At 41.3% G+C, this 15,318-nt stretch overlaps 6 protein-coding genes across 6 annotated transcripts; 1 reads left to right on the top strand and 5 right to left on the bottom strand.

The window, feature by feature from the left end:
• Nucleotides 1-1,642: 1,642 nt before the first annotated feature.
• BDB00DRAFT_823770 (uncharacterized protein) lies at nt 1,643-2,015 on the bottom strand. The gene has a single exon (XM_053123559.1). The coding sequence runs from the start codon at nt 1,922-1,924 to the stop codon at nt 1,733-1,735; it is 192 nt and encodes a 63-aa protein (XP_052979635.1). The 5' UTR covers nt 1,925-2,015; the 3' UTR covers nt 1,643-1,732.
• A 5,968-nt stretch (nt 2,016-7,983) lies between these two features.
• On the top strand, nt 7,984-8,607 carry BDB00DRAFT_823782 (uncharacterized protein; the record flags this gene model as incomplete). Its single annotated transcript, XM_053123560.1, has 4 exons — nt 7,984-8,019; nt 8,238-8,281; nt 8,318-8,428; nt 8,554-8,607. Coding segments are annotated over 3 exons (191 nt in total), but the record flags the coding sequence as incomplete, so codon positions are not given.
• A 946-nt stretch (nt 8,608-9,553) lies between these two features.
• On the bottom strand, nt 9,554-11,121 carry BDB00DRAFT_907395 (alpha/beta hydrolase fold-domain-containing protein). The gene is made up of 5 exons (XM_053128615.1): nt 10,775-11,121; nt 10,623-10,680; nt 10,322-10,520; nt 9,880-10,227; nt 9,554-9,770 (listed from the first exon to the last, which is right to left on the bottom strand). The coding sequence occupies exons 1-5, from the start codon at nt 11,032-11,034 to the stop codon at nt 9,673-9,675; spliced, it is 963 nt and encodes a 320-aa protein (XP_052979637.1). The 5' UTR covers nt 11,035-11,121; the 3' UTR covers nt 9,554-9,672.
• Nucleotides 11,122-11,208: 87 nt separating this feature from the next.
• Nucleotides 11,209-11,955, bottom strand: BDB00DRAFT_763829 (putative lipase protein; the record flags this gene model as incomplete). The annotated part of the gene is made up of 2 exons (XM_053119423.1): nt 11,209-11,660; nt 11,781-11,955. Coding segments are annotated over 2 exons (627 nt in total), but the record flags the coding sequence as incomplete, so codon positions are not given.
• Nucleotides 11,956-11,973: 18 nt separating this feature from the next.
• On the bottom strand, nt 11,974-12,474 carry BDB00DRAFT_378405 (uncharacterized protein). The gene is made up of 2 exons (XM_053117139.1): nt 12,185-12,474; nt 11,974-12,113 (listed from the first exon to the last, which is right to left on the bottom strand). Exons 1-2 carry the CDS (start codon nt 12,433-12,435, stop codon nt 12,014-12,016), a joined length of 351 nt encoding a protein of 116 aa, XP_052979639.1. The 5' UTR covers nt 12,436-12,474; the 3' UTR covers nt 11,974-12,013.
• A 185-nt stretch (nt 12,475-12,659) lies between these two features.
• Nucleotides 12,660-14,557, bottom strand: BDB00DRAFT_823793 (Alpha/Beta hydrolase protein). The gene is made up of 5 exons (XM_053123561.1): nt 13,803-14,557; nt 13,662-13,719; nt 13,367-13,565; nt 12,925-13,269; nt 12,660-12,860 (listed from the first exon to the last, which is right to left on the bottom strand). Exons 1-5 carry the CDS (start codon nt 14,060-14,062, stop codon nt 12,763-12,765), a joined length of 960 nt encoding a protein of 319 aa, XP_052979640.1. The 5' UTR covers nt 14,063-14,557; the 3' UTR covers nt 12,660-12,762.
• Nucleotides 14,558-15,318: the final 761 nt, after the last annotated feature.

Genomic DNA, 15,318 nt, shown 5'->3' on the forward strand with positions numbered 1-15,318 from the left:
GAAATTGTAATAGATTTAGTAGTATTTAGTCTAAATTCATTATAAATTAATTTACTTATTTCATCTAAGATTTGATATAAACATAATAAATCTTTTTCTAGATAATAATTAGTTTTATCTCTTAAAGACTAATTAGCATTAATTAATTTTTTATAATCATTAATATTAAAATCTTTATCAAACATATAATATTCATAATGAGGAATTGTTCTAACATATTCTAAATTATTCTTATTTACAAAATCATATAGAAAAACTCCTTTTTGTGTTTCATTATTAAAAGCTTTACCTAATTTTTTTAAACTACTTGGTAAGAAATTTAGAGAATCTAACAATGTAATACTAATAAGATTTTGCCTATTCTCTACCCCCGAGGATCGTCAACCCTCAATATGGTCAATACTTTTGCTGGTAACCTGAGGGTTGACGTTAACAGGGGTCGACTGTATGCGTAAAACTTAACAGCAATGTCGTCATTTGACCTTAGCGGTTCTCCTATGTCGAGTTCGCTTGCTGCGATTCTAATAACGTTTGGCTCAGGTAAAGTCTGATATGACTTAAAATAGATGATACCATCTTTTAGTCAAATATTATAAAGAAGTAAATGATGATCAAACAACAAAAATAAGAAAGTAACCTCTTCGTCAAACACCTGCTCCTCCTATCAAAGATAAGATCATTGAAAGTTTAGATCACATCTGCTGGGTCAAGGTTTTTTCAATGTTTTGACCTACCTTGTCCTTGCTTGAGAATATTCAGTAACCGGATCATCGACTAATTGTCGTTTTGCTCGCTCCTTATCAACATTTTCTTTACAATGTGAACCATCGTCAACGTCATTAGCTCCAGGTTTTATTAAGTTCTAAGTTTTAAAACTGAAAGTAGATACATACCTTCTTCTGCTGGACGCTTTTTCGCTGACTGTGGTCCTACCGAGCTTGATGGTTGTGTATATGTTTCTGAGGATGTTGACAGTTCTGGGCATGCAGGTGGTCCTCTAGTAGTCGATGAGTTTGTTGTTTTGACAATGGATGTTTGTGCTACTCCGACGAATCCATTATTATTAGGTGCATATAATACAAGTGCTGTGTTATCCGCTTGGCTGCTGGTTTCAACTGTATCATTCTACACTCATTGATTACAAAAAAGAGAGCCTGGTTAAATAAATGACCAACACAAAACTGAAAAGGAAGATTAACATTTGTTGGGCCTCTTTCTTTCTGCAAACGATGTAGCCGACAACTTCACATGGAAGATCGCATGAGCGTAACCACTTCAAGTCATCAATGAATTCTAATCGAATTAGTCTCTTCTCTTTATCCATTGGAAACTGTCTTGAGTATGCCTCCAGGTTCCATTCCAACAACGGGCGGTTAGAGAAGAAATTACGCGTGCCTTGTGCTTCGAGTTCAAATGTGCAGGTTGCGAAATGCTTAGGAGGTTTAACGGGTTTCATATGTAAGGCTGAAATGTGTGGGTGGGAGAAAAGGGTTATGTGTAGCGTTGGTGAACACAGAAGGTTGAAGTGTGAGAGTGTGCGGGTGAAGGACTTTGAAACGGCGACTTTTACCAAAGCCCATTTAATGCAACTACACCTGCGCTGATACTCTCACTCATTTTCTACATGCTTGTCCTATCAATGTGCTATTTGGTACACTATCTGGTCGGACTTATTTCTTTTCTCTCCTACGACTCTACAAGTTCATCATGCACTCTTTTCACTGAGCTTTCCCTATAATCCTTCTGCAGTCAGCAGCCATATGACCATTTCTTGTATTCTCCACATCTGTGGTCCACCCGCTGGCGCCATGTTTTTGATCAAGTCCCCTTTAACCACAATCGCATTTGCAGTAATATCCATTTTCTCATCACCAACAACCGCCCTTTCATCAACTATGAACCACCCTAGCACTTCTGCATCCATATTACATTCCAAAAAAAAAATGAAACCACAAAAAAAAAACAAAATCAATCAGTACCCTGTCTCCAAAGTATTACGCACCCCTCTTGCACCAGGTCCAACCATCTGTCTCGTCGTCGTCCAGAGTTACTCTTAGTTATTTCGTACTTAGTCTCCAGTCTCATTACACCATCCATTCTCTTGTCTATATCTCTTTCACTCCCCAATACATATAGGCAAATAAAAATTGACCCACAGTCACCTACAAAAAAAGGTAACTACACCTGCGAATTTTTGGGAATAGGAAGAGTGCTACATACAAAAAATAGTAGCACTTGACGTATTATATAAACTAGCGTTGAAACCAAGAAAAACGACATATAGCTATTTAATACAGACAGCTGGTTCTGTTATAGAGGAGTTGTTGATAACAAACAACTAAGCAGTAAATATTCCGTGCCTTACAAAATTCGAACATGCACGACTCATGACTTGAGTCTCTTTTTCGGTGCTTTTATACCCGCCGTCAGTGACACTAAAAATTTGAGCAGTCCTGGCTTGCTTTTATTATTACGTTGGCATTCCCACATCGCCCATTCCTGTTGCGTTGACGACAAGCAGTTTCAGACTGCCGAGATGTATGCGGATACTTATAGAATTTAAGGCAAGTATTTTCTCTACCTGTTTCAGAGAAATGTTTTAAAAGACATCGGCAAAACACAACTTGGCCGCAAGGTGACAAAAGTGTCCCGCTTTGCCAAAGGACTCTGTAAGGCATTGCCATACACTGTTGTGAGCAGTTCTGTGAAACTGGCATCTATCCTATGATGTGACAAAGGCCCCCTTCAGGTGGTGGGAAACACCTTGTTGTTTCCTGTTGTCTGAACACGGCTGTTTCGCGAACTGTGAGATGTCTGTGGTGAAGGACATGGCTTGGCCGCAAGGTGACAAAAGTGTCCCGCTTTGCCAAAGGACTCTGTAAGGCATTGCCATACACTGCCATGAGTAGTTCTGTGAAACTGGTATCTATCTTATGATGTGACAAAGGCCCCCTTCAGGTGGTGGGAAACACCTTGTTGTTTCCTGTTGTCTGAACACGGCTGTTTCGCGAACTGTCCTTGCCTTCACCATTGGTATACAGCATTACATGAAATGATATTAATTGATTTCGTGGCAAGCCATTGTATTGTGCTATAAGACAAAATATGATTATAGGGAATCCTGCATAATGTCTCTTATCGTGATAGTAGTAGATAAGTACAATCTTTTTTTTCCAAAGCTTTCATAAATCTATACTAACAATCTGGCCTAACAACCGCTCAAATAGGGTCCCGTATACTCGAAGAAAACAAGTTGTGACAACCTTTACGACAGATGAGGTGAGCTGAGAAAAAAGAGGAGAGAGCAATTGTAAATTGGTCGTGTATTCACTTTCTATCACTCCTCGATGCATCGAAATAAGGATACTGCCCTTACAAATGCTACCACTATTAGTTCATAAAGACAAGGATAGCAACGGTTGAGAAACGAGACTAAGCACGACAATTGGGTAACAGATGGAAGGAAATACTCGGATGGCTGGCATGTTCGATTACTGAAACTATGCTGAAGATTGGGAAAACTGTTAACGAATCATTAACCACCGGAAGCCAGCACATAAACTAGTATAATCAGCAATAACATATTTCTAACTGTAGGGGTCCTGCTTGTGAATGTCGCTCGTAGTATAGTCTTCCCCCTGTTGTGATGTATATATCTGATCAATCAACAAGTATCGTTTCTTAGAAAGAGATTCCAGCGCGACCTTACCCCTTTATTGTTCTATTGTGTATTTTTGTATCGGCTATCTAGCAACCCAAGGATTGGATCCTGGTATAGTTCGGTATTCTCTCTTCCATTATCAAGTAGTTTGTTGTTGTTTTATTTCATCCACTGTTCTTGCAATATCCGACTATAACTTTGGCCGTTCCCAGGTTTTCAATTTTTGAAAACTCAGATAGGTGGAGGGAAGCAGGCACAGCATGAAGAGACTTGAAAAAAAAATGAGTGCAGCAGTATATATTTCGTCCGCCAGTAAACACAAAAAAAGCATTGTAACATGGTGTGCCGTCATCTTGAGGCAAGGTAATTTTATAAGTGCAGGTGTGTATTGTAAAGCGCAAAGAGAATGCGGGAGCGGCAGCAAAAATACACAGGGGGAGCAAAGAAAGAGAAGAGCGCGATTTTATTTTCTTACTATTACGATTTTGCAATCGAAATAAGCATCTGCAACTTTATACTAATGGTCACTGTCAAAACGTCTTCAAATCAATTCCAATAGACACAATTGTAACAGCGATTCGAAATGAAGTTTGATTCAGTGCGTGATCATAATAAATGCGGTGAAATGATGGTAAGATCGAGCGTGTATATTATATATATATGTGTGTGTGTGTGCGTGCGCGTGCGTGTTTGTTTGTATAGCATTGCGGTCAAAACGAAGGCCTTCTTGTCTTTGTTCCTGCCGCAAACGCACACGATCTGTTTGCCGATTCCTCTTATCATCGATGACGATGCTTCTACCTTCAACAATTCAAACGGCGTTGGCCTTGATGGATGACGAAAAACATACAAGTCTTGTTACGAAGTGTTGGTACGCGATGCGCAAATGCTTAAACAATACTCGTTTTCATATCTCGCATATAAAAACAAACGATGTCCAATCCGTTTGGCATTCGCCATCTCAAGAAATGGTCAAGGCTTATTTATTGTAATTTACAATGTTGATGGTAAGTGCTGCAGGTGTTTGCTAGTGTAGTGGCAAGTTTCTATAACAATAAATGGTGCATACGTATATATCGTTACTACTGCTCCTTGTTCTTTGATACTGCCTCTGTGGGTGTGGTTTATGGATAGGCAGGTTTTATAAAGGAATGGGCAGGATGGACGTCAATTATGCTGTTGAGCGGTCTATGTTATGTTAGATACTGAATTTGCCTAATAGCGCCGGAAACGCACTCACTTGAGGATTTGTATCAATGGTTGGACAGAAGAAAGACAGATGAAACTGCATACAGTGGTCGAATTTAATAAACAGTTGATAGTATATGAAGAAACATATAATGATGTAGTGGTTGGATAGCTCTATTTAAAGGGCTTTATATAGCATCAAAGTGGCAAAAAACCAGTGGTCCTAAATGGGATGTGTGGTATTGTGGATCATTTGTTATGTCAGGTTATTAAGACAGCAATACAGACTATGTTCTACACGTCCCTTCTTCCTGATTCCTAATCTTATAGCTACATCTCGAAATCTCAAACATGAGCAACACCCCAAACGTTTCTACTACTACTACTACTACTACTACCTTTGAGTTTTAATCTCGGCCAACCTTGCCAGGCACACCTAAAAGTGTAATCTCTAACATTACATAGACCGCTCAACAGCATAATTGACGTACATCCTGCCCATTCCTTTATAAAACCTGCCTATCCATAAACCACACCCACAGAGGCAGTATCAAAGAACAAGGAGCAGTAGTAACGATATATACGTATGCACCATTTATTGTTATAGAAACTTGCCACTACACTAGCAAACACCTGCAGCACTTACCATCAACATTGTAAATTACAATAAATAAGCCTTGACCATTTCTTGAGATGGCGAATGCCAAACGGATTGGACATCGTTTGTTTTTATATGCGAGATATGAAAACGAGTATTGTTTAAGCATTTGCGCATCGCGTACCAACACTTCGTAACAAGACTTGTATGTTTTTCGTCATCCATCAAGGCCAACGCCGTTTGAATTGTTGAAGGTAGAAGCATCGTCATCGATGATAAGAGGAATCGGCAAACAGATCGTGTGCGTTTGCGGCAGGAACAAAGACAAGAAGGCCTTCGTTTTGACCGCAATGCTATACAAACAAACACGCACGCGCACGCACACACACACACATATATATATAATATACACGCTCGATCTTACCATCATTTCACCGCATTTATTATGATCACGCACTGAATCAAACTTCATTTCGAATCGCTGTTACAATTGTGTCTATTGGAATTGATTTGAAGACGTTTTGACAGTGACCATTAGTATAAAGTTGCAGATGCTTATTTCGATTGCAAAATCGTAATAGTAAGAAAATAAAATCGCGCTCTTCTCTTTCTTTGCTCCCCCTGTGTATTTTTGCTGCCGCTCCCGCATTCTCTTTGCGCTTTACAATACACACCTGCACTTATAAAATTACCTTGCCTCAAGATGACGGCACACCATGTTACAATGCTTTTTTTGTGTTTACTGGCGGACGAAATATATACTGCTGCACTCATTTTTTTTTCAAGTCTCTTCATGCTGTGCCTGCTTCCCTCCACCTATCTGAGTTTTCAAAAATTGAAAACCTGGGAACGGCCAAAGTTATAGTCGGATATTGCAAGAACAGTGGATGAAATAAAACAACAACAAACTACTTGATAATGGAAGAGAGAATACCGAACTATACCAGGATCCAATCCTTGGGTTGCTAGATAGCCGATACAAAAATACACAATAGAACAATAAAGGGGTAAGGTCGCGCTGGAATCTCTTTCTAAGAAACGATACTTGTTGATTGATCAGATATATACATCACAACAGGGGGAAGACTATACTACGAGCGACATTCACAAGCAGGACCCCTACAGTTAGAAATATGTTATTGCTGATTATACTAGTTTATGTGCTGGCTTCCGGTGGTTAATGATTCGTTAACAGTTTTCCCAATCTTCAGCATAGTTTCAGTAATCGAACATGCCAGCCATCCGAGTATTTCCTTCCATCTGTTACCCAATTGTCGTGCTTAGTCTCGTTTCTCAACCGTTGCTATCCTTGTCTTTATGAACTAATAGTGGTAGCATTTGTAAGGGCAGTATCCTTATTTCGATGCATCGAGGAGTGATAGAAAGTGAATACACGACCAATTTACAATTGCTCTCTCCTCTTTTTTCTCAGCTCACCTCATCTGTCGTAAAGGTTGTCACAACTTGTTTTCTTCGAGTATACGGGACCCTATTTGAGCGGTTGTTAGGCCAGATTGTTAGTATAGATTTATGAAAGCTTTGGAAAAAAAAGATTGTACTTATCTACTACTATCACGATAAGAGACATTATGCAGGATTCCCTATAATCATATTTTGTCTTATAGCACAATACAATGGCTTGCCACGAAATCAATTAATATCATTTCATGTAATGCTGTATACCAATGGTGAAGGCAAGGACAGTTCGCGAAACAGCCGTGTTCAGACAACAGGAAACAACAAGGTGTTTCCCACCACCTGAAGGGGGCCTTTGTCACATCATAAGATAGATACCAGTTTCACAGAACTACTCATGGCAGTGTATGGCAATGCCTTACAGAGTCCTTTGGCAAAGCGGGACACTTTTGTCAACAGACATCTCACAGTTCGCGAAACAGCCGTGTTCAGACAACAGGAAACAACAAGGTGTTTCCCACCACCTGAAGGGGGCCTTTGTCACATCATAAGATAGATACCAGTTTCACAGAACTACTCATGGCAGTGTATGGCAATGCCTTACAGAGTCCTTTGGCAAAGCGGGACACTTTTGTCACCTTGCGGCCAAGTTGTGTTTTGCCGATGTCTTTTAAAACATTTCTCTGAAACAGGTAGAGAAAATACTTGCCTTAAATTCTATAAGTATCCGCATACATCTCGGCAGTCTGAAACTGCTTGTCGTCAACGCAACAGGAATGGGCGATGTGGGAATGCCAACGTAATAATAAAAGCAAGCCAGGACTGCTCAAATTTTTAATTTTTCGCGAGTCCGGTTTCACTCGCTATTTTGGCGAGGATCGACGCTAGTCTGCAAAATAGCGACAGCGATAGCGAGTCTGCTGGGAAATCAAACTCGCTAATTTTGTCGCTAAAATAGCTTTTAGCGAGTCCGCTGGGGATGCTCTTAGGGGCATATAGGGAAGTCGATTTTCAACCACACTTAAACCATTCTGCTTTCTTTAATACATGTGAGCCCAAGCCGACTCTTCTTTGATGGCACAAAACCCTTTGCCTTTAAGAATAATCACACAAAACGTAGATGTTGCTGGCACTGCCTGACAATTGGTTTGTCAAAGTTGACAGACTCTGATAGACTCGCTAAGATTATATGTGAGTCCGCTAGCAAAAGCTGGTCCGCTTGCAAAAGTTGGACTCGCCCGAAAAAAAAAAATAATTTTGGGAAAATTTAGCGAGTAAGCTGGACTTGCTCCAAATGCAATATTATTGTCATTTTCTTTTTTTTGTGTAAAAAGTGGGGAACGAATGGGAAAAGAAACTGATCATTCTTGAAAGAACTTTCAGCTCCCCACTCCTACTTCGAAAAGTAGAAGCACGATGTCAACCCGGCGATAGCTCGAAGGCCCCCGACACAGCTGGAATACCACTGCTGGCTTTATTCACCGCATCCAATTCGTTGAGAAACTTTTTTTTCGCAGCGAATGGCACAATTTATGGGCAACGTCCGCTATTGAAGCGACTTGTGGGTCAATTTTCAAATTTCGCTTGCATCGCTTTAACCCCAACAGAGGCCCTTCCTGTCATGACTATTCGTTGACCTCTACTCAATCCCTCAACATCTTTATCGTCAATCATCACCCAACTTATCAACCTTCATAAATATAAATGTAATCACTCGACTTGTTCCTTGTTCCTTTCTCATCATCTGGTCTCCTTGACCTTTCCGATATTCTTCTTGCCTTGACCTAGATTCATCTCTCCTCTGTCTTTGGCTTGTCTTGTTTTGTCGTCGCTTCCGGCTCACTTTATGACGCATGCCCGTAACACTAATTCAAGTGCCCGTGTATGATCCAGCCTTCGGATAAAGCTCTTCCAAGTGCATGTCAACTGCAAGATTGTGTGAGAAACAATGAGTCTGTTTGTAAGGGATTCTCTCACTCTGTAACCTTTAACTACCAAGAATAACTTTACCACAATACAAGCCTTTTTTTATTAGTATATGTACAATATCAAAACTGACAATTACGTTAAACACACAATCTGAAACCTGGTTGAAAAACTAGGGCACATCGGTGTGCTTCTATGGGTAAATCTATCATAAGCGTTGGCTATCCAATTTGTCACTGGGGATTCTGCGAGATGATTGTTTTTCATAGGCAAGACGTTTTTACCAGACAGCAGTGAGAGGTCGAACCTACGACCGTTTGAGCATGCTCAGAAAGGCTTCCCGAAATGGTGTGGAATTTCTTTTACAGTTTTGCGCTAGCCTTGTTAGGGTCGTCCATCGTCTCTTCATTTGGTGTATCTTTATCTATTATGTATGTGAAGAAAAGGTTAATTCGGCCCGGTAAATGTATTTGACAGCAGGCAATGTACAATGTGAATTATGTGATTCAACATCAGAATCAAGTAGTGTAGAATATGTCGATACGGCCAGGTATATGTATCGGACAATAGGCTACATAAAGTACATGACCGTTAGAGTGACAATTTTCTTGAGTGTTGGTTAATCCATGTAACATCAAGATCTGTTTGGATAAAGAATCTGTACATGGCAGTTTGACCTAGCTTTCGTTAACTTTCACAATTCCTGGTTTCCAAGAATGATATATTAGGGGAACCACTGTATAAATGTATGGGACAACAAACGATTCAACAGTAAAAATGCATAAAAGGTTATGCTGCTGCTGCATGGGAAATTTTATTATAATATGTTACACAGTATCACCGACGATTACATTGCTCAGAGAAACATTCGCATAATAGTACTTCACTTTTTCTCAAAAGCTTCACTCAGTTGATTGGTAATCATGGCCATGGTTTGTTTATACGCCGGTGTATCAACAGGAACAGTAGCATATCCATGAACTGTTTTTAAGCACATACAAGAAGGAACCATGAGTAATCACAATCCACCACTGTAGTAGTAAGGTAACAAAGAGAAGAAGCATGCTTCAACATAGAGTATAATACGTACTTGCGCCAATGACCCGAACAGTGGCATTAGGTACTCCAGCATTGGTCAATCGACGAGCATAGTCTTCACCTTCATCACGCAAAATGTCTGCTTCTGCGGTGAAAATTAGAGCTGGTGGGAGTCCTTGAAGCTCCTCGGTGGTCGCCAACATTGGGAATCCGATCTTTGTCTTCTCACAGTCATTCCAATACGCCTTATCAAAGAATATAGCGTCTTCGTTTTTCAAATAGTAGTCGCCGCCGCCAAAAAGCTTTGCAGATTCGTACTTGTCGCGCGAAGCTGCTGTCGCGGGATAAAGTAATATCTGAGCTTTGATAGCGCTTGGTAGACCACGTTCTTTGGCCATCACTAAGAACGGTAAAAGTGTCCTTCTTTAGCTTTGCATTTTGTCACTTTTGTCTTTTCAATCTTTCGTATCCTTAATATACATAGTAATGCATACATGGAATGACTGCAGATAGATTGCCTCCTGCTGAGTCGCCGCAGACAGCAAGACGGCTTACGTCAACATTTATGGAGTCGCCATTTTCAACAACCCAAGAGAGCGCTGCAAATGCGTTTTCATGAGCTGCGGGATACTTGGACTCTGGAGCGAGTGGGTAGTCAACGAATACAACCGCTACATTGTTCCTCACACAAATCTGGTTGTAGGAGCCAGCCATTAGTATTCCTCTTGTGATATTCAATAGAAGCGGTGTGTAATCATACATGTGAATTTTCCATTTCTTAAAGTACGAACTTACATCTTTAACTAGTTTGCCATGAGTATATTTGCTACCGAAAACCCAACCGCCGCCGTGACTTTTGAATTGATGTCAAAAAGAAACAGGTTTAGTATTGTTTAAACCTCCTAGAGAAGAGGATATTGAAGGTCAATAAGAATGTATGAACTCACTAGAATACGACAGCAGGGAGAATTTCATTCTCGGTTCCTGGTGGCCGGAAAAGAGTCAAACGGACATCAATGCTATTGTGAACGACGACCTTATCTTCCTCGATAACCTCGGGCAAGTTTTTGACTCCTTTCAAGCGCTGGTTAGCAGCCTCGCGAAAGGCGGGAAGAGGTATAGATCCGTCGCTAAATTTTGGGTTGTGCTTTGCCTGTTCACAGAACGCAGCATAAACCGGGTCGAGTGCAACTTCTACAGGTGCCATGCTGTTTCTTGTATGTAGCTGTCGCTGTGTCTTGTGTAGGGAGATTGAAGAAGAAGAAAAGTGCAAAAAGACAAAAATAGGCGAAAGATCCTTAAATTTTTATATGCATGTGTGAAGGTGCATAAAAAGAGACTTTATTCCCGCGGTATTACAAATTGTATATCTTGAAGGCTTTCAAAGGTTCGCACGCGTCCCCCAAAACTTTTGCAAAGTCTCCACGGTTTGATCAACAACCCATGAAGTGAGAGGGCTCAAGTTGCCAACGTTGAATACACCGTGAATCAAGCCCAGCACGCGCACGGCAGTGACTTGAACACCAGCAGCCACAAGCTTCCGAGCATACGCCTCACCTTCATCACGCAATACATCGGCTTCTGCCGTCATGACAAAAGCTGGTGGCAATCCCTTCAAATCCTCGTCCGAAGCATGTAAAGGTGCTGCGGTAATGTCGCGACGATCCTTTTCTTCGGGAACATACTGATTCCAGAACCACTCCATCATCTTGCGCGTCAAGTAATAGCCCTCTTGGAACTGATTGTACGAGCCAGTGGAAAAGTTGGCATCGGTCACGGGATAGTAAAGTACTTGGTATTTGATGGCATTAAGACCGCGTTTCTTGTCGAGCACTAGAAACAAGGCGTAGCAAGAATGGGGTTCAATGCAACGTCATATGAGCCAACTATTTCTAGAGCATAATGGTTCAAAGATGGGGGGGGGAAACAAAAGAAGTGTGGAATAAAGCGTACTTGATAAGACAGTAGTGAGATTACCGCCAGCGCTATCACCTGCAACGACCAGCTTGCTCGTGTCGACATTGATGGAGGCACCGTTTTTAGCAATCCATTCAAGGGTATCATAGCATTCTTCCAAGGCAACAGGATGACGCACTTCGGGGGATAGTGAGTAGTTTACGAAAATGACAACGGCGTTGGCACGGACAGTGAGCTACACATATGAATGATATGTTAGCGTGAGTGCGCTAACGTTGTTGTGGATACAAAAATCGATGAGAATGCATTACCTCGTAGCGGACTGGTTTGTAATTCAATTCACTACCTAAAACCCATCCTCCGCCGTGCCTGTATATTATATGTGTTAGTTTACTGCGTGATGGGAAAAGAAACACACTGTGTGGCAATGCAAAACGTACAGGTAGATAATAACGGGAAGAACCTTGTTCTCACTACCGACAGGACGAGTGATTGTGAGGCTGATGGACTTGGAACCGTCGCGGCTAGGGATCGACTTGCGCTCTTCAAGCACTTCAGGTACATCAACGGGCACCTTACCCTCGGCAGCACGCGTGAGCTCAGGAGGGATTTGAGTGATGTCAAACTCAGGAAGATTATCCAAAACGGCCTGACAGTAGGGTTCGAGCACGACGGGGGTAGTGGGTGCCATGACGATATGAATGGGTTATATACAAAAGCAGAGAAAGGAGTAGTTTAATTCTGAGACACGAAAACTTTGGATTGAATTCCGCTGACAACCTAAATTCAGCTCCCACTGGTTTTTAGGTCTAACGTAAGGTGAGAAATTTCTACCCGCTTCCCAAAAGAACATATCGTCGTTTTGCATACAACAATGCACCCCATGTAAGATGCAGCAAAAACCAATTATTACGTGGGAAATGAAATCTCGGTTGTAGTCTGTCCTTTGTAGATTGTGGTATTTGACATCATTTATTCTACCAGTAATAAAAATACAACTTGTCCTGCAGCCTGTAAGTTAAGTTCGTTCGAACGCTTCAGTCAGATGAGCCGTGATCATTGCCATAGTTTGTTTGTAAGCCGGGGTTTCAACAGGGACAGTAACGTATCCGTGAACTATGCGAACAAGAATGTGAGACATGAAATTATTAAAGACACAACCATGCTGTATAATACATACTGGCACCAATCACACGAACGGCAGCAGTAGCGACACCAGCTTCGGTCAATCGTCGGGCATACTCTTCACCTTCATCACGTAGCACATCTGCCTCTGCGACAAGCACAAGTGCAGGTGGAAGGTCTTTCATATCCTCTTGTGTCGCCATCAATGGAAAGCCAATTTTGTTTTTCTCTCCGGTATAATAAGCCTTTCCAAAGAAATCAATATCAGCGAGCGACAGGCTATAGTCGCCACCGCCAAATAGCTTGTAAGACTCATAAGGTTCGCGGGTGGGAGCAGCCGATGGATAAATTAAAATCTGAGCCTTGATAGCGTTTCCAAGACCACGTTCCTTGGCCATGACTATATACGCCCAACCAAGAAAAAACCCGCTTGTTATTTAACGTGCCTACATGGAAAGTCACGACAACAACTAATGTCAAAACTTAAAAATACTTACGTGCTAACGATGCCGACAAATTACCACCAGCTGAATCACCACAGATGGCAAGCTTGCTAAGGTCAACCTTAATAGAAGCTCCATTCTCGACCACCCAGCTTAGTGCACTGTATGAAACTTCGTGAATGGTAGGGAACTTGACTTCGGGAGCAAGCGGGTAATCAACAAACACAAGTGCAACGTGGTTCTTGACACAAATCTAAGAGATGATTGTGAAAGCGATTAAAGAACACCATATTTACAGAAACACGAATTACGGGGGTTTTTTTTTTGCTTTGGAAGAGAGAAAACCTACGTCGCGAATGACTTTTCCGTGGGTATGCTTCGAACCAAAAACCCAACCGCCGCCGTGGCTGTTTTAAAGAGTATCACTTTTCAGTTTTTGCACGTCTCAAAAGCAATATACCAAAAAACAGCCTTTCTTTTCAGAGCTTACTAGTAAACGACGACTGGAAGCACGTCATTCTCGGTTCCAGGAGGACGAAAGAGTGTCAATCGAATCTCAGTGCCATCATGGGTCACTGTCTTGTCTTGTTCGATCACGTCAGGCAGAGCGAGGTTCAAGCCCTTTAAGCGACCGTTGGCCAGCTCACGCATCTTTTCGAGTGTAATAGTGCCATCGCGTGCCTTTGGAGCTTGCTTTGACTTTTCAAAGTAAGCAGCATATACTGGATGAACAGGGACTTTTGGCGCCATTTTGTACTATGGTAAAAGAAAAGAAAGAGCTTCCAGGGCCAGGAACATCAAAAGCAGCTTACAAATGAATTAAGCATTGTTTGTACTACGTTCCTTTGAAACCCCATTACGGAAGCTGAAATAAGACTTTTACAGACAGGTACCCCCCACTTAAAAAATTACTGCCGGAATTACTTCTTTGTTCCCGGCGGCCAGTCTAACTCAAGGAAGGAAAGGTTGGATGGCTAAATTCTCATCTTGGTAGACTGCGTTTTTGTCCGTGATAACGACTACTACATTACTCTACCGTGAAAAATATGTCACAGAATAAATACCATCTGCACAATTTGCCTCCATCCGTTAATACAACATCGATGTTGAGAGTTAGGAGGCGAAAGAAGCGGTTGCGCATTATCTTGATAATTCGAGAAAACACGATTTTGTACCCCCCAAATACCCCTAGAAAACTAATACATTGATGCATAATGGCTGTCATAGTGTTAAGTCAATATTTCCGGCTCAACAGACGATATAAACTTTCGGTATAGTAATGATGATCACAGCCAAACGAGGGGTTGTATCGTTAAAATAAATAGTATTTTCTTGACTCACGAACAGTATTACTGTTTTCGGTATCAGCATCGCTCCCAAGTGTCGCTAAATACAATAAATGATCAAAGATCTGCTATCTTATTGCTTCATAGAAGATCCCAAAAAGTATTTATTTTCACCAAGCCAATGGTAGAAGCGAACTTTTATGCACTATCATCATACTTATATGCAACCGGTTTTTCACAACATCGTCGCCATACACATTATCGGAATTTCGAGCCAGCCAGGTACGCGAATCTTTGCTTTCATATCACACTACTATATGGCCAGCAGAATATAAGCCAGGAGACTAGAAGTCATATACCGAACAGTGATTGCGCTGTATTTGAGAGCTGGAAAGTAGTGGGCTGGCACAAAATTGGCTCTGGAAGCCATCATCAGGGTTTTTTTACTTTCAAACTATATATCAAATGTGTTCATACATAGCGGTACGTCGACGATGCAATCGTCGCGTAGAGATATATTAAAGTACCTTGGGAGCTCGTTATGATCGTCGTCGTTATCACGTCCGTCGCACGTCATGATTTCGGAATGGACTGTTGCAAACGTAAACCGGGGTTTGTATATCATTTGAAGCGGTTGTGATGAAGCTGGTCTGCCAAGTTGTTTCTGGTAGGGAGTCTTTGCTCATTTTCGTCAAATAGTGATATCTTGATTATTATGTA

The sequence above is a fragment of the Zychaea mexicana genome (genome assembly GCF_025766255.1).
Source record: "Zychaea mexicana strain RSA 1403 chromosome Unknown BDB00scaffold_37, whole genome shotgun sequence".
Taxonomy (NCBI): Eukaryota; Fungi; Mucoromycota; class Mucoromycetes; order Mucorales; family Lichtheimiaceae; genus Zychaea; species Zychaea mexicana.

What these genes read in the sequence shown, in the direction of transcription:
- BDB00DRAFT_378405 (XM_053117139.1), bottom strand. Translation starts at nt 12,435, where the DNA reads ATGGCACCCACTACCCCCGTCGTGCTCGAACCCTACTGTCAGGCCGTT. An exon ending in CTTCCCGTTATTATCTACCT is followed by an intron (nt 12,114 to 12,184) that starts GTACGTTTTGCA and finishes TATAATATACAG; the next exon opens with GCACGGCGGAGGATGGGTTT.
- BDB00DRAFT_823793 (XM_053123561.1), bottom strand. Translation starts at nt 14,062, where the DNA reads ATGGCGCCAAAAGTCCCTGTTCATCCAGTATATGCTGCTTACTTTGAA. An exon ending in CTTCCAGTCGTCGTTTACTA is followed by an intron (nt 13,720 to 13,802) that starts GTAAGCTCTGAA and finishes TCTTTAAAACAG; the next exon opens with CCACGGCGGCGGTTGGGTTT. An exon ending in ACGGAAAAGTCATTCGCGAC is followed by an intron (nt 13,566 to 13,661) that starts GTAGGTTTTCTC and finishes ATCATCTCTTAG; the next exon opens with ATTTGTGTCAAGAACCACGT.
- BDB00DRAFT_823770 (XM_053123559.1), bottom strand. Translation starts at nt 1,924, where the DNA reads ATGGATGCAGAAGTGCTAGGGTGGTTCATAGTTGATGAAAGGGCGGTT.
- BDB00DRAFT_907395 (XM_053128615.1), bottom strand. Translation starts at nt 11,034, where the DNA reads ATGGCACCTGTAGAAGTTGCACTCGACCCGGTTTATGCTGCGTTCTGT. An exon ending in ATGGCAAACTAGTTAAAGAT is followed by an intron (nt 10,521 to 10,622) that starts GTAAGTTCGTAC and finishes TCCTACAACCAG; the next exon opens with ATTTGTGTGAGGAACAATGT. An exon ending in TCTATCTGCAGTCATTCCAT is followed by an intron (nt 10,228 to 10,321) that starts GTATGCATTACT and finishes TACCGTTCTTAG; the next exon opens with TGATGGCCAAAGAACGTGGT.